Here is a 22471-nt window from a genome sequence, read left to right as displayed (position 1 = left end):
GAACCTCCGCCGCGGGGAAACTACCGACTCCATTGAACTGACTGACTCGGGAGGTCGGCGTCCTGGGCTTATATATCACAGGCGCCACTTCTAGAATTCACGAGCGCGGCTGGGGCCAGTCGCGTCATTCCGCGCCGACCCGACGGCAGAATTCTCTCGAAACACGCGTCGGCGGCTCGCGTAACTCCGCAGCTGTCAGGTGTCATGTTAACGTCGCTATAATAAATCGTCGCGCTGGGAGTGGAGGGCTGGAGGGAGGGGAAGCGGCGACCCTTGATATCCCCCAGGTGCGCGCGGCACGTCTCACGTTGCGGCGGCAGCGTGAAGTCAGCCAGCTCAGTAGTATATAATAGCCGGTCCTGAAACTGGCTTCTGGCTGTGGTGCTTGGTGCCGAGCCACATCTCTGACGTCACGTCTATCTGTGACATCACGTCGGCCATCTTGGACCAGCGTAACGGGACACAGCGTAACGGGACACGGTGTAACGGGACATAACGTAACGGGACAAGTAGATCACGGCGGCCATTTTGGATCCGCCATCTTGGATGACGTCATTTTGTTTTCTCGAACTTTCCACCATTTTGTTTTCCGCCATCTTGGATTATGACGTCACCGTTGCAATTTCCGTTACGGCCGCCATCTTTAACTTTTTTATTTATTATCCGATTTTAATGAAATTTTTTTTAAATTTATAAAAAAAATTAAATTAATAAAATTTTAATAAAATATTTATAAATATTGAACTTTTTAGACACGGAGTTCGGAGTCCTCGGTTCGAACCCGACGAGGTCAAAAAATTAAAAATGGCGACCGATCCTTCCCCCTGTGGTGGCTGCTGACAGACTGCCCCCCACCACTTTTTTCAAAGCATATATATCGACAGTGAGCATGACGTCATGTCCGCCATCTTGTCTTCGATGTTGGAAACCATCATCATTGTATCGGCAGCGAGAGTGCGCTGACGCCTAGTTAGTTTGATTCTTACCCGCTAGAGTGCAGTAATCATTTATTACTGTGACACCCGCCATCTTGAAATTTGGCCGCCATCTTGAAAATCCGTAATTTTAATGCTAGAGATTCGGGAAAAAGTTCAAAATCCATTAAATAAATTTGTAATCTATATACTGATTGATTAGATCGACTAAGGTCCTTGGTTTGATCCCTGGCCGATACAAAACAACTTTAATTTAAAAAAATACTAAAAAAGTGACAGGATTGAGAAAATAAAAAACACCGCAAGTACTTTTAAAAACTTTTATTACATAAATTCAATACACTACTACAAGCACAAAAAATAATACACAGACATAGAACTAAAGTCTTGTGGATTTCTCGATTCAAACAGTCTTCCTATTGTATGGACTAAGTCCTTTACATGTTCGTAAATGTCTATTCAGTCTATCAGGTCGACATATTGGTACACTACAATTTTCACACAAAACCGAATTATCGACTTCATTAAAAGGACAGTGATATATTTCATGTTGTTTAGCACTTCGAATAGTTGTAAATGTTTTGTTACAAAATATACAGCTTGATTCTGATGAATGTACAGCCAGTCTATTACAATTCCTGAGGTGTCGTTTTAATCTTCCATAGTGTATAAACTTGCTTAAACACCTGTTGCACTGATATTTAATACGTTCAGAGTTATTATTACAATTGTGTATTACATAATCACGTAATTTCAAGTTTTTGATCTTCTCACAGTACGTACAGTTGGGCGATGGAACACCGTTGGATGCTCCTTCCTTTATCAATGACACTGGAACTGTTGACAACCATTGTAACACTCCTGTCATGTTAACTTCGGAAGCCTTTGAGGTCTGCTCTGCAGAAGATGTTGCACGCGACGAAATCTCCTGCTGTGCTGAGAGAGCAGGTGTAGCTGTAGACGACGTAGTCATCGTGGTCTGCACTGATGATGGTAGACCTTCGATCCAGGTCGGTGTTGATACTGGTAAAGACACCATCGAGGTCTCAAGAACAGCTAGTTTTTGGTCTATTATTCAAGTCTAACTACCCGATGCGTTCATCACCGCAGCCAGAGACGGACTAAAGTTCATATCACCTGGGGTCTCACTTATATGTTCTCATCAGCTGGTACAACACATGAGTCAAAACAATAACCATGTTCATTATACTTGCACTTAACTGTCTCGGAGCATTTTATATAATGACGATGTAAGCTGTCGAGGCGTGAAATTAGTTTATTACACTTATTGCACTGAAATTGTATTGGTTTCAGTAAATTATTCGGACAACTGCTTCTTTCATGTCTGCGAGCGCTTGAAGTGCTAGTAAATGATGCGCCACAGTATTTGCACTGATGCGAAGTACGCTCTTCATTAATTGAAGTCTCCTCTGCAGTCGGTATCGGGATCTCCGCGACTGTCGACACCGCAGCCACTGAGCTCTCCGCTGTCGTGGTCTCCTCTGCATCTGGTATCGGAATCTCCGACTCCATCATCATTGCTGTCATCGAGGTCCCCGCTGCTGACGGTAAACAGTCTATCCCGGTCGACATTGGAGCAGTAACTAAATCTCACGAAATTGACTGAAGAGAGCAGGCCCGTACTGAACCGCGGCCAGAGGTATATTGAGGGTCCACTCGTCTGAACTTCGCTTATATACCCGCGGTCTACTGGAATACTACATTAGTCAAAATATTGTCTGTAATTAAAATTAATTTTTATTAGGTAGCTAAAAATTGTAGAAATAAAAAAGAAACTCAAGTTCAGGTTTTACACATTTATTTATAAAAAAATTACACAAATGCATGTTAGGTTAAGGAATTAAGCATTTTCGCAAGCAAAGTCTTTAATGCCGCACGAACTGCCTCTTCGACTCCGGTTCCAACTGGTTCGCAGGTCACGGGATCAGGAACACAGGTTTCCAGCTGGTCATCTTCTGCGATGTCGTCATCTCGAGCAAGACATGGTCTATGGCGTCTGTGACCACGTCTGCGCCTTGGCTCTACTGCAGTGCTTGTTGGGACAGATTCACTGCCTGAACTTCGACGACGTGACGCACGCCGTTTGGAAGTCTGCGTAGAAGCATCACAGGTAGCAAAAGGTTGCAACACGCTCATGTTTGGTGTTACACGTGCAGACGAGGCAACTACCTCAGCGATGCTAGCAGGAAGGATTGTGTGCGGTCTCATGTGATAGACGGCACAGTTTCCAGGTTCGCAACAATCTAATAGCTGCTGAGTCGGTTCGTAGGACACAGGAAAGTGAGCAAACCGCCAATGCTGAGCATCTCCATCACAGGTTTCTGTATATGTACGTAGATACCCGGAATCCCAGTAGCTGTACTCGACACTGCTGAAGCTAGGTCTTGCGCTCACGTACACGTTAGCAGGATGAAACGTAAACATCTTCTTGCAGGTTGAACGTCAACTGAAGGCATGTACGTAGGTACGTCATTTATATATGCAGGCTCCTACTAACACTGTGTGTGCCATTTCTGCATTAACTGCGAGTTTGTACAGGCACAGACACATTCAAACTTGTCACGTAGCTGCACGTCGTATATTGCACTAAGCTTGCGCAGGGAAGGACAGCCATAGTCGGTCTGTAAGTCTACAATTTCAACTGTTCCGTCGTCACATAGATCTCGTAGCCATTTTTTCTGTTCAGGTCCGGCAACGTATATTGTTTCGTTTTGAACTAGTAAATCTTGAAGTGTGTTTTTCACTTGGTGGTATGGGATTTTTCCTTCGTCCCACTCTAGTCCGTGATAATATTTGCATAGCCATTCGTTCGAGCGTTTACTTTTTTCGTCTAGTAGTTTCCAAGGATACGGAGGTCGGAAGCTGCGGGTTCGAGTCTTGTCTCCAGAGGTGACTGCAATTTCTTTGAGAACAAAGCCGTTTTGGCTCTGAAAACCTTGCAGGTTGCAGTACATCTTGTCGCTAGCAATGCTCGATCGTAACTGAATTATTATCGCAATCGAAACAGTATTTATGTCAGAATTTTCACAAGTTTGTCTCGACAATTGTACGATGCAAGCCGATCGTGAAGTATCAGACAAAAAGCATAGGTGTTTGGTGGAATATTTCCGCTAGTCGTTATCTCGATCCTACAGTCGATGATGTTTGAATTTAATCGATCATCCTGTTTGGAAACGTCAAACACCATTAACGGAGCCTTGTTCTTGAAACTGTCGGGACTCAGTATCGGTGACTGTCTCCGTCCATAGTAAGCTTGCTGAAACTTGGCATACATTTGATATGCGAGAAGAAATCTTCCACTTTCAAAGTCCATGTTCATATCAACGTACGGATAACTTTCGCTGTTTAAAAAATATTTTTACATTACGTAATTGACAGTTATCGAATAAGGAACGACTTACTCCTGCATTGAGCTGTCTTCCGGTCTGAAGCCCGACGATGATGTATCTTGGTTTTTCCGTAGCGAAGCTGGACTTTACTATCCAATTGATACGCTGACTATGAGGCAAGCCAGGATAAGTTTCCAGGCTCCAGGATCGGAATGGCACATCGAAGTTCTTGCCATTTTCTATGTTCTTCAACATCTTGACTCGTTCAACGGTGCTAACTTGGATGTGGGGCAGCATCCACTCGATAGACTGTAGTGTTAGCGAGACATCTTGAGGGTTTTCTGCAGCGACGACAATTGCATTAATGTGCGTGTTGGCTAGAAGCAGTACGAGCTCTTGTTTCGAATTAATGATTATATGCCTGTAGTCCTCAGCGAATCCAAGAAGCATGGACAGAGGAACACAAACTTCGAACTTTCCTTCGGCATAAATTGGAAGCTTATATTCATCCTCGAGAGCCCAACCGGCCATCTTTGCAGCAGTCAGTTCATTTGGCGTGAGCGAAAGGTAATTTTTCATAGCAGATGTTATGCCTACATCTCTTGTCTGGTCTACCTCGACGCCATTGAGTACATAAGTAATGCGCTCGATGAGGTGAAGAATACCATTGCAGGATATTGACGTCGTTGTCGGATGCGTACCATCCGCCTTTGTAAGCATGCCTCTTATACGTAGAAATGACTGTGAAGGTAAAGTACAAATATCTTGGTGCTGTACAGCAATGCGTACTTCCGATGGAAGTGCGTACGGTCCGAGCAGGAAAGGCTGGTACTCGTGTAATTCCATTTTCGTAATGCTGTCATCAAAAATTACCGGATCTTCCACGTTGAGGATTTCGTCTTCCATATTTATTCGGCACTTGTCCAATACTAAGAAGATACTTTATGTTGTCAGGTGTTAATGCACCGATGTCTGGTAGAGAACTTTTCTTATTCACGTCAATACGACTTCTTTTATAACTGTTCGGTGTTACGAACTTTATGCCCATCGCTTCAAGTGCAGCCGTAATGTAATTTCTTCGTCTTGAAAATTCACCAATCGTCCTCGCTGGTCAACGATTCTGACGACGACTTCGTGTGCACACTCACGATGACTGGAACGTAAATGATACTTTGCGGTACTTCGACCAGTTTATATCCTGGCGGGACCATCGGCGAAAATTCGTGCAGCATGTTGCTTAGTCTTCCGTTGAGATACGTTCCACTTGCCAAATTACAGTTTATTCTTATGACATTCACAGGCAAAATGTTTACTGCGCGCGTAGATTCGTACGTTCTTCCTGCATCATACACCTTTGATTCGAATCCTAACATCGAACCTATGGACCCAGGTTTCGTAAAGTCGACAATTTCACTGCATGTTAGAATGCTTTTTTGAGTGTTTGGATTTCCACGCAGTTGAAAGTCTACATCCTGTGGTAACATATCCCTGATGTAATTTGCAATGTCGTCAATTTCGTAAGATCCAACAGGTAACTGTATTTCATGAGCGGTCCCATCGCTTTTCAGGAAGCAGATCTTACAGTTTTCTTCGTCGATATTCGGTATGGCATTATACGTTTGAAAATCTACGAGTCCGATACACCATTCTCCGTCTAAATCCAGAGGCGGGAAATGAACCGCCCGCAGCTCAGATGTGTGACCTGTCAAGGTAAGTGTTATCGACATGACTAATAAATTATCATCACTGCACAACCTTTAAGTAGCAATATTTATTTGTCAGCTAAATTATTTTTTTAGTTAAAAAGCGAAGACACAAGTGTCCGCAGTTTGTTTGATTAGGCCTCTGTTCCGTTTCGTAATTGTAGAACAGTGTAGTGGTCCGGCCCAGGTACCGCCTAAGTTCAGGCGGAGGTCTCAAATTACCGAAACTGTCGTAGTAAGTAGCTTTTTTTCCAGACTTTATATACGCTACCCAGTGCGTGCCGCGACCTGCAGTCGTGTCTAAATTAATTATGGCGCGTTCGTTGGTTTTTGGTTTGCTGGGTAAAGTGTCTCGCATAAACACGCCGCAGAAATTTGGTATTTTCAATTTGCGTGCGTACTTTATTAAATCTACGTTGGTGAGCGGTCGTTTCGGCAGAGAACTTAGGATTTTCGTTTCTTTTTCATGCCTCGGCCTGATTTGTGAGGACGTAAGTACAGTCCTGCGCCGTTTTTTTTACCGATGGCAATGGCTTCCATGCTTGCATTATGTCTACGTGCTTCTTTTAACTGCTTTCGCTCATTCTTCGAAGTGTTGACTGCCCGCACTATACCGCTCGTTGCACCGATGAGGCCGCCGAGAGCACCCAATGCAGGCAAAAGCAAAGGAAGAAATCATCCTATAATCTTCTTGTCGAGAGTCTGTAATTTTTGCTTGGCTTTTTGTATGCCTGCTCCAGTCTTGCGTTTGGTCTTGCGTGAGTTAGTCTTTGACTTGATGGAGCTGGCTCGACGAGCACCCAGTCCTAATTTGGTCTTTGCCTTCATGATTTTAGATACGCCCCAGGCCGCGATTTTTTCTCCTAGACCCGCGTGTGACGATTTACTAATATTTTCAGCTTCCTGTGCCAATGTCTCGTCGGCCCGGTGCCTGGATTCCAGATCCTTGCTGAGGGAATACGCAATATCGTGCTGCTTGCACTTTTCGTCGAGAGAATTAATGCCCACGTCACCGCGAGCTAACCTTTTCGATAGTTTAGTGCCGGGGCCGCAAAATCTGTAGCCGGGAATGTGTAGCTCGAATGGTAGATTGTTTATCAGCGAGTTTACGAGTCCTGCACCGATGTGTTTATTGTTCTTACCTCTTCGAGTCATTACGCGCAACTGACCAGAAAGTATAAATGTGTTTGATTATATACAATTTATTTAGTACAATGCAGGTCGTCAAGCAAGATGTTTGTTTGCCCGTGCGCATTACGCAAAACGATGAAACTAGCGGTCGCGAATCGCGACATGGCTTACTGTTGCCTTCTGCTGTACGATGCATAATGGCGGGACCGTCAAACTGTGGCAAGACGTGCGTTCTACTGAGTTTACTGGAGGAGCCAAACGGTCTTCGGTTCGAGAACGTTTACTTGTATTCCAAGTCGTTGCAACAGCCAAAGTACCAGCGCCTAGCAACTGTTCTACGCTCGGTGGAAGGACTGGAGTATTTTCCGTTTAGCGATAATATCGATGTGGTGTCTACCGACGAAGCAAAGCCTAATTCCGTGTTTGTGTTCGACGATGTAATGTGCGAGAAGCAGGGTATTATACAAGAGTACTTTTCCATGGGCAGGCACGTCAAGGTAGACTGCGTATACCTGTGTCAGACGTACAGTAGAATACCCAAACATTTGCTGCGTGATAATGCGAATGTTATAGTGCTTTTTCGCATGGACGAACTTAATTTACGTCACGCCTACGACGACCACGTAAACACCGACATGTCGTTTCAGGAATTCAAAGACATGTGTTCCTTGTGTTGGAAAGACGATCACGGATTCATAGTCATCGTAAAGGACTGGCCTCTATATAAGGGCAGGTACAGACGAGGTTTCGATCAGTTTATCGTCAAACATGAGTCATAGCATTTCGAAATTCGGTCGTAGCAGCAGACATACTGTATGCCCCGACTCTGATATCCGCAAATACATTATACTACTGTCTCAAAAAGTAGAAAGTGTGACAAACGAAATAATAGAGTATCTCGTTGCCATCGACCTGCGTGTGGAAGCCTCGGATTCTCGCATTCGCGACATGATCGAAGTATCGAATGCACAAAGACGTGACGATTTGAGGACTTTTCAAAGTAGTCTGAAAGCATCACTATCTCACTTGTCAACTAATTAAGATTTTGCCACACACAAGAAAGAAATTTCTGCGAATGAATAAAAAAGTATATAAAGAGGACTTGCAATACGTTTTCAGCCAGTACAATGTCAGACCTGGCCAGTGACCTTCATCGAGCTATACAGTCTGTTCGTGAAAAATATTTACTTGCTAGACGAACCAGACTTGCACGTGAGATGGAAAATGAGGAGATATTTAAACCAATCACTAGTCGCCTCGACGAACTTAAAAACATGGAAGAACCAGCTATCATTGTGAAGACAGAAGTTGAAGATGAAATGCCAACTGTAAAGAAGAGAAAGTATGAACCAGATCGAGAAGAAGAAGACTTAACAAGTACAGAGACCATGCACAAGAAAAAAATACCGAAAAAGGGACATCAAGTGAATGCAATGGTCCGACCATACCTGATATCGTTTACGAGTCGGAATAATGACACGACCTATGGAGTGTACAGAAAACATAATAAGTGGTTCCTCGGTGCTAAAGAAATATATTTTCTACCAGGAAATATCGTTCGCGTAGAAGAGTTCAAAACGCGCGGGACTCCTGGTCTGTACGAATTGCTGTTTCGCAGGGAGCCTAAAGGATATTCTCACAAAGACTTACAAGAGTACAAAAAACTGCTAGAGCTAACCAATGCACATTTTCGCGATAACGATCCAGATAGTGGTGTATATAAAGACGTAGATCATGAAAAAATCGACATTCTCGCTAATTTCTTCAGTGAACTAACAATACATGGCGAAGGTTTAAAAAAGCTAGAAAGTGGTCAGATATTTGACTATGTATATTGGGACGATCCTAATGAATTAGTTGATCGCCTTAGAATTCTACATGCTTCGCTTAGCGTAGGAAACTATTCGCACATCAACGAAATAGTCTCCATACTTGAAGAACTGAGGGAAGCCGGCTACATACAATGAGTCGAACCGGAATCGCTCACGAACTTCATGCTCCTGCTAGACGAAAATACCTTCGTCGCAAAGTCATAGTTCGTGGAATTGATGATTTATTCCAGGCGGACCTTGTTGAGATGATACCGTATTCCCGAATGAATAAAGGTTTCAAGTACATGTTGACAGTCATCGATGTTTATAGCAAGTTCGCTTGGGCTAGACCTGTCAAATCAAAGACTGCAACTGAAGTAGCCAAGGCCATGAACAATATTTTGCGTGATGGACGTGTACCGTCGCACCTGCAAACGGACCTCGGGAAAGAATTCTACAATGCAACCTTCAAGGCTTTGATGAAGAAGTATGGCATCAAACACTACTCTACATTTAGTAACGTCAAAGCCTCCGTTGTCGAAAGGTTTAACAGAACTTTGCGTTCCAAGATGTGGCGGCAGTTCACGGCTAACGGAAATTACAAGTGGCTTGACATCTTGCCGAAACTAATAAACGAGTATAATTCCGCGGTGCATTCTACCACGAAAATGAAGCCAAAGGATGTAAGGGACAATCGCCTGCTTCGAACAGTGTTTTCCAACATGAAGAAGAAAGATCCACGAAAGCGTAAAGCTAACGTCGGTGACATTGTGCGAATCTCCAAGCAGAAAGGTATCTTCGAGAAAGGTTTCACTGCGAACTGGAGTCCCGAACTTTTCCGTGTGACACATGTTCGTGAATCAGAGCCTAGGACCTACTACCTCGAAGATTTGGACCACAAACCTATCCGTGGCGGCTTCTATGCCGAAGAGATTCAGCCTACGTTGTATCCTGATATGTACTTGGTGGAGAAGATTATAAAACGAAGAAAAGGACTGTCCTACGTCAAGTGGTGGGGCTTTCCAGCTCGCTTTAATTCGTGGGTGGCAGATGCAGACATCGAGAAATCCACAAGACTTTAGTTCTATGTCTGTGTATTATTTTTTGTGCTTGTAGTAGTGTATTGAATTTATGTAATAAAAGTTTTTAAAAGTACTTGCGGTGTTTTTTATTTTCTCAATCCTGTCACTTTTTTAGTATTTTTTTAAATTAAAGTTGTTTTGTATCGGCCAGGGATCAAACCAAGGACCTTAGTCGATCTAATCAATCAGTATATAGATTACAAATTTATTTAATGGATTTTGAACTTTTTCCCGAATCTCTAGCATTAAAATTACGGATTTTCAAGATGGCGGCCAAATTTCAAGATGGCGGGTGTCACAGTAATAAATGATTACTGCACTCTAGCGGGTAAGAATCAAACTAACTAGGCGTCAGCGCACTCTCGCCGCCGATACAATGATGATGGTTTCCAACATCGAAGACAAGATGGCGGACATGACGTCATGCTCACTGTCGATATATATGCTTTGAAAAAAGTGGTGGGGGGCAGTCTGTCAGCAGCCACCACAGGGGGAAGGATCGGTCGCCATTTTTAATTTTTTGACCTCGTCGGGTTCGAACCGAGGACTCCGAACTCCGTGTCTAAAAAGTTCAATATTTATAAATATTTTATTAAAATTTTATTAATTTAATTTTTTTTATAAATTTAAAAAAAATTTCATTAAAATCGGATAATAAATAAAAAAGTTAAAGATGGCGGCCGTAACGGAAATTGCAACGGTGACGTCATAATCCAAGATGGCGGAAAACAAAATGGTGGAAAGTTCGAGAAAACAAAATGACGTCATCCAAGATGGCGGATCCAAGATGGCGGATCCAAAATGGCCGCCGTGATCTACTTGTCCCGTTACGTTATGTCCTGTTACATCGTGTCCCGTTGCGCTGTGTCCCGTTACGCTCGTCCAAGATGGCCGACGTGACGTCAGAGATGTGGCTCGGCACCAAGCACCACAGCCAGAAGCCAGTTTCAGGACCGGCTATTATATACTACTCAGCTCTGCACCTACGCGCCGCTGCCTTGCTTACGTTTCGTAACAATAATAATTTAGGCGTTTTAACATTATTTACACTCACACTAGAAGTAAAAGGAAATAGAACAGGCTTGTAGCAAACTTATCTTCTTGCCAGCTACGCGGAGAAGATTGTGAAGTAAGGTTGAGATAGGAGGCCAGCCCAAGAGAAAGCGGGCCGGCGAAACAAGGGCTCCGTGTTCGCACGGAGAATTTTTTAGCTGACCCATCAGACGAGTTGGGCCACAAGAGCAGATGAACCGCAATCCGAGGGTGGAGTTGGAACCACACGACGCAGAGAAATCGATCATGTGTAGTGAGTAGAAAGTAAATAAGACTTGAAAAAGGGCAAAATTAAAACCGGAAAAAAAAAAGGAAATTTCACCATTTGCGGTGGGTAACACTGAATTTACTGCATTTTGGTGACGGGAAACACCCGCGAACACAAAACACTAACTTGACGAAACAAAAGATAACTCACTACATATAAAGCAAAAATGAGAGGGGAACCCAGCGTGGGACAGTGTAGCGTGTCCGGCCGCTCAGTGCTAGCCGGGTACCACAGACTGGGTAAAGTTTAAAATTGGGAGGGTCCCCCCTTAGAAACAGTAAAAAAAAAAATTCATCTGAGCCACTTAATTCTCGTCAAACTATCAAATAAATGAAAAGGGTCAAACTGTGCCGATAAGTCACTGATTTGCGGCACACAGCGTAGCTGATCCGGCAGCAAATTCTATGGGCAGGTGCGGAAAATACATATGATTCATGTCCAGAAATGTAGGTGAAAACACAATTTGCGTATATTTATCACGCTCGTCATTTTTTTAAATAATTCTACGTTACATTTCGTCTCCGAGTTTCGAATGAGGACACATGAATTTGCTCGTTACCGAGGTTATATTTTATACATCTTTGGTACCCAAGTATTACTTCGTTGAGTAGTGCTTATTTTATAATCCTTACTTATATGCATGTTTAATTCATAATGTTCAAACCGTACTACTTGATAAAGTTATGGTTGACGAAGCACTTCTTATACACCCTATTTCTTACTTAATAAAGTAATGATATAAGTAGCTGTACTAAACGCCATTGTTGATCCTGCTGCACACGGAGAAATACAGGTAGTTCTAGTATAATTGGTTACCTGTTACCCTTACTGCTTCTCGCCTTGCAAAACAAGGCACGCGACCACGATGGCTTGCAGTAGCGATACATCCAAGAGTTTATACTCCTTTCTAACAACCGTATGACGTTTCAAATTAATGTAAACTTATTGTACGTTCTTTATAGTATTAAAATGTAATAAAATACTAACCCTTTAAGCAAAAAAACATATATAATCCATAATGAAATATTGATTCGATGGTAACAGGTCACGCGTGTGTTGTGTACAGTTGTGTAGAAAATCGGCAGCAACACGCAACACGCCCTGTATCGGTGCGGGGGCTCTGGGTTCGAATCTCGGGTAAGATATGAATGTTATTTGTGTTGGCCTAAACGTCTTCTTAACCTTACCCATACACCAACAGATACTACAACAACAACAACAACAAACAACCAGCACAAAGTACACAACGACTCGGGGTAACATAAATAATAACATTGAACAAATGGAGGGGGGTTAGCTCACTGGTGACTACCCAACTTGTAAGTGTGCCACTTATCTTAAAAAAAAAATTGTAGCGCATCAGACTTTCAAAGCGAATGCGATATTGAGACGTTGGTTATAATTACATTGGGGTAAATTAATTTTCCGTTTTTGTTTGTTTGTTGGATGTGCATTAGAATATTATTTTTAATGCTAATGATATTGACGATTTTTCAAAACATATTTTAATTCTAATAAAAACTAAATAATAGTCATTCAAAAGGTAAATCGTGGTTATGTTTAAATTTAACAAATTCAGATGTTCCTTTTTTAAAGTACCTAGTTTATATTCAATCATTTGTTGGGTGTATTTATAATTTATAAATAATCCAAGTAAACATGAAGCACAAGTAAAGTATACGAAGTGTCATTGCAAAAGCAAAGAGTAGTCTCTCTCCCCCCCCCCCTCCTTTACTCTTGACAGGCCACCAAAGATTAGGCACAGTCACGCAACCTTCTCTACAAATGTGATATGTCTTGAAGGCATTAAAGCGTCTAGGGACATTGAGGAGGACGTGGTGAGGGGGGATGCGATCCCCAGGGCCCGGTGTTGAGTTTAGAAATTTCTACCTGCGTTAACCCTAATAGTATAACGAAAATTGCAAGTCTAATAGAATTTGTTGGAAACCTTATATAAGTTATGCGATGCGCACAGATCACGTTTTCAGATAAGGCCGGTAACGTGTATTCTTGAGATTATTATTTCTTAATTGAAGGGTTTTGAAAAGGTGTACATGAAGCATCGTGGAGCGGACAAGACAGAACTGTATGCCCCCGGGACGTTGGACGGCCCTGCTCGTGAACACTGGAGATGGTCGCAGTAGCGCCCTACTCTAGACTGTCTTCAGAGAGACTGTTGCGGAGAGCTTCCAATCCCCGTCAATATTATGTCTTGTTTGTCTAGTTTTCTGTGGGGGAAATAATGGAGATTTGTAATGCTCCGATTTCAACTGAGTTTTCACGATTTTGTACTTAAAAAAAACTTTTAAAGATTGTATTGCCTCGTAAAATGACACGATTTCACCGGGGTTTAATCGTTAGAAGTTATAAAACTAACCAGACAAAAATTTATTAGGAAACATATATAATCATTTTATAAGATAATTTAGCATCATAATCATCAGAATGTAAGTTCAAGATTGGCTTACAAACGATGTTTTAAAGAGTTTAATTGTATAGTTTTCCGGGGTAAGGTGGTGTGTATTCCATAACACATTTCCCCCAAGCCACCTGATCAAGTCCCTCCCTAAAAATATTAGCACCCGCAATAGTAAATTGTCCAGGACCCCAAAACATTTGGGACCGCCACTTTTCCAAGAGAGTCTTGGAGTCGGTGAGTGTGTTGAAGAGAGAGTGATTGGTGGCTAGTGTTATAAAGTTCTGCACTGGAGTGTCACACACAAATACGAACAGTGAATCAGAGAAGCGACAAGATGAGGGTAATTATTCAGAATATTAGGGCTGTAAACAGATATTGCCAGGAGCATAAGCGGGGGGTATAACCTCTTTGCCTGCTGTTTGATTTCAAATTGTTTCCTTTTGTTTTAGGATTTTGGGGGTGATACATATAGCAAAACACTGAACAATGTTACATTATTGTAGTTATATTGATCAAGGAACAAGTTAGGAACACCTATGGTTTAAATAAATTTTATTTCAATGAAGATATCCATCTCAAAAAACTTACTAGAAACTATATTTACTATTTATTTTCTTGCCCTAACTTTAGTAACAGCACATAACTGAAAATACTTAATTTGTCATTGCATACAAAGCCCCTCTCAGTTTTGAAGTCTAGGTGTGCCAATGTCTTCAAGGTTGTGATGTTAGTCCTTTTCCAACAGTGTGTGTCTGTAAGATGTCAGTTAAGCAAAATGTGCATTAATTAAATATATGGTTTCCCGAAGTTCCAAAAAAATATATATACTGTGGTAATAACATTAAATATTTAATTTCTCAAGCTATTATTAGTACCATTTAGTAAAATGGTACTTAACTTATTAAGTTATTTATTATATAAAAACCATCCAAACACAAAAGTATAACTCCCCAGCCCTTCCTTGAACTTGTATAACTCATTTAACTTGTACCAAGTTTGACGAAATAAATTGCAGCAGCGTTTGAATATTCATATGAACTGATGTACATGCAAGTACATTCTAAATAATAAAACAAGCAGAATGTTTACTGGTGGGAAAAAAATTAGTTGCTATTTATGCTCATACGCCAGTAAACTAATTAAATAATTTACCATATTAAGTCAGGACAGTTTGAAATTTTACATAAGTTTTTATGTCCACATTTCTCATTCTGAATACAAAAGAACGAACAGTGTCACATCAACATGACTGTAAGTGTAATGTGTTCTTGCAGGCTGGTGGAACTGACAAGTGAAAATGCCAAGCTGAGTGCCAGCATAAAGGACATGAGGTCCCGCTCTGAAACAGAGAAGGATCAACTGAAGAAGGACGAGAGCCGAAGGTAAGGCCAGTGCTTGAAGTGGCGCCAACACTGAGGTCGTCACAGACGGGTGAGAGGTGACGTGACGAGGATGGAGCATTGTAGGAATGCAAGGGCGGGCGAAATGGGATCCCGCCGGGAATCGAGCCTCGAATCACGGCGGTGGAGAGCGAGTGACTGCAGTCCTCCCACCAGTAGACAGTCTGCTTTTCCTGTGGTACAGTACAGACCACCTCAAGTTTTTTAACGGTAATTATGGTAATGTATTTAAATATCGCATTTTTATACATTCATCTGTTATCTTAACTAGTTCTTCATTTAAATATATATTATTTCTTGAATTATATTAGAAATCTTTCTTTATTTCCAAATATAAAAAAGGCTTTACTTTGTAGTGCGAAAAATTGTCGTCCAGTACCGACTAGCCATTATTTTAGAAGTTTTAAGTTCTTAATTACTAATATTTTAATTATAAGAAAATTTTAATATAAGAAACTAAGAAAAAACAATTATTTGACTTTAATATTTCTCTAAAGAAGTTCGTACAGTAATTATATTATCTTTCATAAGAAAAAAGTCATAACATGACAACATTTCTTTACACTAGCTTACAATAGCTTTCTGCAATAGTCACATTAAAAATATAATATGCCTTCTTGAGATGTACATTCAACATGTGCCCAACCTTTACATTCGACACACTGCACTCAGTATTCTTCAAATGATTCACGACAAATGATACACACACGCTGTTTTGTCTTCTGTAGGCTTTTTCCTGTTATAATTTTCACAAAAGTATAGTTTTATAGTGATCTCGTCTTTCTTCCTTTCCATTTATCTAGTGGCCCCGAACTTTCTTATTTTTACGATTTTTTCACCTCTCTTTTCATGTCTTTCAGACCTTCTCATCTCTGCTTTTATCCTTTTCTCTTCAGTCAATTGTTTTTTCTACACAAGTAGATCTTTATAAGGTGTTGAGGTAAGGATCTCTGATCGTTGTGATCGTTGTGTTCTCAAAGCAAGCTCGGGATGACGAGCCATAAAGTCATAATAAAATCCAGCAATTTTGTGTCTCTTATTAAACTGGCGAGGCAACTTTAGATGCTAAGCCAAATCGAATGTTAATGTCATAAATTCTCTCCTCCTGAGAGGCATGAATCTGTCGTCCTGATCTTGCATATAAAAAACAAGTTGTTTTTCCATTTCACTATCAGAAGTCATTTGATATTTGCCCGTCTGAGGGGTTAGATTCACGGTTTCACCAGATGTAATGGCTCTCAGTCTATCTCCTAACGTAGTTTTTGGAACAGAAAATATCTCAGCTGCTTGACGTTGTGTTATTTTGTGCGAAACAACTTCTTGTATTTCCTTTTTTATATCATACTCTTTCCATTTTCCTTTCTTTCTTCTTTCATTTTCAGCCAATTTTCTTTCAAAAAAGAGAAAAAAACTTTAATGTGTTTATTTTGTTGATATATTTATTGGTTGCTACTGTACCTACAACACATTTGTCTCAAGTAATATCATGAATTTAATACCATGTAATTTTACCTCATACTCGAGATTAAGTGGATGCTAAAAAAGAAACAACTTACCTCAGAAAGGAGACACGACTTCGTCAAAACAACTTATCACGCACGCAATGTAAACGAACACCTTCACCGGATCACGATTCCCACAACTATGAACAAAGCTGGTAATCCCCAAAAAATATGAACTATGAAGGTAAACGGTATTCACGAACGCCTGCAAAATGCTGCTATCTAGTTCAGAAGTGAGAACTAGTAATGGTCGGTACTATACGACTGTCCCCCTATGATAAGACAAGATGCTAAGTTAATGTATGGAAAAAGAATATTACCGAAGTTAATGTAAATAAGTTCAAATAAATAGTGAAAAAGTTTGGGTAAAATGAATTTGATAGTTCAAAATGCCAATATTATGATTCCTGGTACAATTGAAGTAACTTTTACTACATATGTAACAAATTTCAATTATTTACTATTTTTATCAGCGCACATTATCAGTGACTTCACGCCAAAATCTGAAAGGACTTGTAGTCATAATTTTCTGGACCACCTCCTTAACGATTTAGCTATTTGGCCGGATTACTGAACGTCGATATGGTTTTTATGTGGATGCCAAAGAAAAAATTAATACAATGGTATTTTTAACACGTTACAATAAGCTGCCCTAAGGTTATTAAAACACAGATGAGTGTCACTGTTTCAAAAAGTCTCTAAATTCACGTTACGTTTGTGATTCCGATCTATTCTTTAAAAAATAGTTACAGAAATATACTCTGGAAATAAATACAAGGCACTAGAAAACACTGTAATGAAATAAAAAATGACAGTAACGATAAACGCTCAGCTAACTGAAAACACCCGCAGCGCAGTAATGCGACCTGGCGGAAAAGGTAATCTGGAATCAACCCAAAAAATTCTGAATGCGAGTGATTAATTTTGACGGGTTTCAAAATGTTCCGAACTCAGTTTAGGTACCAGATGAAAGATATTTCAGTGAACCCAGAACTCTAAAAAAAAAAAAAATTACTTCTTGTTTTTCAGGAAGGAATTAGTGAAAGATTTGGAGAACCTCAAGAAAAAGGATTTAAAGGATCAAGAAACGATTAAAGAGTTGGAGGAAACTATAAAAATAAAGAAACAAATGGGTATGTATAATTCTGATGAGACAGAGCAATTCACTTTAATTATTTTTTTCATGTACAAATGTTCACTGTTTTGCTACTGCGCTATATACAGACGCCAATAAGACTAAATATTTGGTGTTGGTAAATTATAGTTCTGTAAAAACTACGTTTACAAACCCAACAACATTTAAGAAAGGAAATTGGAATTTCTGCTAAATATTTCTTGTTGACAGTACTGAGTTCTGCAACTTTACCAGGCTTGTATATTGTGCAATGAAACTACTCCAGACATTATAAAATTGGAGAATTTAGACTACTCATATACTTAATTTGGGAAGGAAATACTATATTTTGAAAAAAAAAAAATTCACAGCTTTCAGACGTTTCCTTGGTATGCCTGTCTTCACTTTAGCTAAAATTAAAAAATGTAGTCATCATTATTTCAGAACAGGCAATAAATTAAAGGTTTCCCTTATTACTGGCTTAAATAATTACAAACGTTTGTAGAGAGTATAATTGTGTTTTACCACCCTGAAACTAAACTAATACAATCTTGTATGATAAAAACATTATAAAGTTAAAACAAACTTCAAATTATCTGACTTTTGCTTACTTTTAAATAATGTCAGAAGGAATTAAAATTTCCTCTATAGGTATATATAAATTTCACACACACACACACACACACATATATATATTATAGAAATTTAGGGAAACAGTGGAAAAAGAAAAGAAGGCCATAATATACTTAAGATAAACGCATGTAATCAGAAATATGAGAACACAAACATGACCGACATACATAAGCAAAAGAGAAAAAAATATTGAAGCAAATAAAGGTATTGATAACAATCGATATATCCAAAGAGGTTTTTCATATAAGTACACTTTCCAACAATCTCCCTTAATTATATCAGCAAATATTTAAACAAAAATATAAACTTCAAAAAGAAATTTACACATATTATCTAATACAAAACATTTTCAGACCAGAATTGTCCATACAAATCTTCATTTTTTTTATAAGTTAGAGCCTTCGTTAAATAATCGGCAACCATCTCCTCCGTAGGCAGATACTTCACTTCCACTTCTTTCTTCGCCACGGCGTCCCGGACAAGATGATACCAAACATCTATGTGTTTCGTTTTTCTATGTGAGACTGGATCAACTGCAAGCTTTCCTGCTCCTTGGTTGTCATTGAAAATGGTAATTTGTTGGTGAAATTCTTCCAATTCGGAGTACAGCTTCTTCAAATATAGAGCTTCCTTCGTCGTCTCTGACAATGCGAGGTATTCTGCCTCCGTTGACGAAGCAGCCACTGTCCTCTGTTTCCTGGATTCCCAGGATACTGCTCCATCGGCCAGAGTAAAGATAAATCCGGTGTATGATTTCCTATCGTTCCCCTCACCAGCCCAGTCTGCATCTGAATAGCCGGTTAATTTAGAATTATTTTTTCTATACACCAAACATAAATCTTTTGATCATTTTAAGTACCTTATTATGCGTAGTGCAGCGTTCCAGTGGGGTTGGCCATATTTCGTGTTATATTAACTCAACTTACTGACAACATGACTAATATCTGGTCTAGTCAACGCTGCTAAATACATTAATGATCCAATCAGCTGTTTGTAGGGCTTCCCTTAAATTCCATTCACATCTTCTAATTTAGCTGCTGGTTCTAATGGAGCGCAAACAGGTTTGTATGCTTCCATACCAAATCTTTTAATTACCTCTTCAATATAATCCTCCTGGTCCAAGTATATCTCATGTTTCCTTTTTCTTCTTATGCGAATCTCCAGACATCTTTTAGCTTCTCCGAGATCCTTCAATTTATATTCTTGGCTTAGCGAATTTTTCCTCTTTCGTTCTTGTAATATATACAATTGTCATAAGCCAACTTCTTATAATTTAATCTCAACATAGATTCATCAATCTTCTTATGCCATGACATAGAGGCTTGTTTTTAACCGTAAATTGATTTTTTTAATTTGCAGACAAAATTTTCTTTATCTTCAACTTCAAAGTTTTGCGGTTGCGACATATAAACGTCATCTAAATCGCCATACAATAAATCTGTTTTTATGTCAACATGACGAATCTCCAATCCCTTTTCTTCTGAGAGCGCAAATAGTAATCTTAATGAACAATGCCTAAGTACAGGGGCAAATGTTTCTGAATAATGAACACCGAACAGCTGGAAACAACCCTTCGCCACTAATCTGGCTTTATAGACATTTCTGCTACCGTCTGGTCCTGTTTTCTTTGTAAAGACCCATTTGCAAGGAATTGTCTTTTGTCCTTTGGGTAAATCTACTATTTCCCGAGTATCATTTTCCATCAATGAATTGTATTCATTTTCCATGGCGTCCAGCCATTTATTTTTCTCAGCTGAAGTCTTCACTTCTTCAAAACTTTTGGGATATTCTTCATTTATAATCAAAGCACTGTATTCGCTGTCATGAAAATAATTTGGTGGTCGTCTCTCCCTTGCCGGATATCTTCTCCTCCTCACAGCCTCTTCTGGTTCTTCAAAGTCGAGAAATTCGTCAGAACTTTCTTGATTATCGACGTCTTCATTTGGGTCCTCATCTTCAGTATTTCCTAAATCTTCATCTTCAGAAAAATTCTCATTTCTAAATATTATGGGAACCTCACTTCTATCGTTATGACTTTCATTATTCTTCGACGTAGTTGGTCGGGCATCATCATATCCCTGGTTACGATCTTCATTATTTTTCAACGTAGGTGGTTGGGAATCATTCTCAATGAATACATCCCGAGCTATTGTAATATCAGTTGGATCGTCAGGATCAATCAACTAATACCCTTTTCTATCCTGAGCATAACCAGTAAATATATATATATATATTTTACTTTTGAAGTCTATTTCTTCCTTTTATTGTCATTTATTCTCTTATATGCTTCACATCCAAATATACGTAAATGCGATAAATTAATTCTTCTCCCGATCCAGGCTTTTTCCGGTGTCTTACCAATTAAAGCTTTATCTGTATCCTATTCTTCAAATAATTATCTGTACTTACTGCTTCACCCCAATAATGCTTTGATAGGTTAGCATAGACCTAACTTTTTCTATCAGTGTTCTATTTGTACTGTTATCTTATGCTAGGAAAGGAAATAACACAGATCAGTAGTACTTCACTAGACCGTTCAGCCATCTTGTTTATTTACTGGCTTTCCCGCCTTTACATCTTTCCTCTCAAGCAGTCCCTTATATGACACAATACTCTTTACAATTAACCTGATACATTACTTAGCTTTACATCCTTCCTCTCAAGCAGTCCCTTATATGAGACAATACTCTTTACAATTAACCTGATACATTACTTAGCTGTCCAGACTGTTCTCTCCTTTCCAATGAAAATTACTCAACCAACTGGGTGGCTTCCTCTGCTTTTTTGATGTCCTTGCATCCGTCTCCCTTAACTCTATCCCTCCAGAATTATCCTCTATTAACCCCCTTGCATGATGCTGTGAATTTCTGGGTTGCTCATATTTCTCACCCTGTAGCCCCTGCAAGTCATCCTCCCCAAATCCTCTAAACTCCTCTTCTCCTTCCCTCTCGTCCCTCCTGCTGGATTTATCTTGCTCTTGTACTACGTCCCTATGATTTTCCTTGAACTCTATGTTCGACCCCCCTTCTCGTCCCTCTTGCTCTTGTACTACTTCCCTATGATTTTCCTTGAACTCTATGTTCGGCCCCTGATTTTCCTTGAACTCTATGTTCGACCCCCCTTCTCGTCCCTTCTCTGCCTGTGTAATTTTCCCTGGGAATGGTGCTGGCACTAAAAACCTTCTGTTTCGCCTATACTTTCGCTGGCCTAATTTCACTATGTAAGACCTGGGTTCCTGCCCCACTGCTTCAATTTCCCCATACTCTCTGCGATCCGAAACCCAAACCCTCTCTCCTACTACTAGGTCCGGTAATTTTCTAGCCTTGTGCCTGTGGTTATAACTGTCCGCCTGTTGGATTTGTCTCTGTTTTTCCTTCTGTACCACCTGCTCATGGTTGATCTGCCTAGATAGCTTAGATGGCATCATCGGAAGGGTAGATCGCAAGCGCTGTCCCATGAATAATTCGCCTGGGCTGAATCCATTAGCTAACGGCATTGTACGGTACGCCAACAGTGCCAAAGTAAGATCCTCATTCTTCTTTATTAATTGCTTGGCCACTTTCACCACCAACTCCACTTCCCCATTAGACTAGTGATAGTGTGGAGATGATGTGATGATACTAAAGTTATATGAGGAGCTGAATTTTCTGAATTTCTCTGAGAGAAACTGTGATCCACTGTCCGCTCTAACGACGTTCGGGATACCAAACCTTGCAAAGACTTCCGCGAGACTCTTGATGACCAATTCAATCCCCAATGAAGACATAGGTATGATTTCAAAGTAACACGAGAAGTAGTCAGTAACTATCATGTACCATTGCTGCTGCTTAAAGAAGTCAATCCCCACTTTCTCCCATGCCCTGTACGGAAACTGCTCATGCAATAATGGTTTCCTTGGGTTCACCCTTTCCTCTATGCATCTAGGGCAACTTCTTATCAGTTCCTCTAGCTGCGTGGACAATCCTATCCACCACACCGACATTTTGGCCCTTTCCCGACATTTTGTTATTCCCTGATGTCCTGCATGTATGAATTGTAAACATTTCTGCTGAAGAGGGAGTGGTATAACC

General features: G+C 40.2%; 1 protein-coding gene across 1 annotated transcript in view; it reads left to right on the top strand.

Moving 5' to 3' along the window:
- LOC134535123 (GRIP and coiled-coil domain-containing protein 2-like) overlaps nt 1-22471 on the top strand; it is a 197824-nt gene that overhangs the window by 78018 nt on the left and 97335 nt on the right. Inside the window, exons 9-10 of the mRNA XM_063374105.1 lie at nt 15027-15134; nt 17684-17787. Coding sequence (XP_063230175.1) covers nt 15027-15134; nt 17684-17787 — 212 coding nt within the window. The remainder of the gene's footprint in view (nt 1-15026; nt 15135-17683; nt 17788-22471) is intronic.

Source organism: Bacillus rossius, chromosome 1 (assembly GCF_032445375.1).
Source record: "Bacillus rossius redtenbacheri isolate Brsri chromosome 1, Brsri_v3, whole genome shotgun sequence".
NCBI lineage: Eukaryota > Metazoa > Arthropoda > Insecta > Phasmatodea > Bacillidae > Bacillus > Bacillus rossius.
This window is presented reverse-complemented; position numbering and strand designations above follow the sequence as displayed.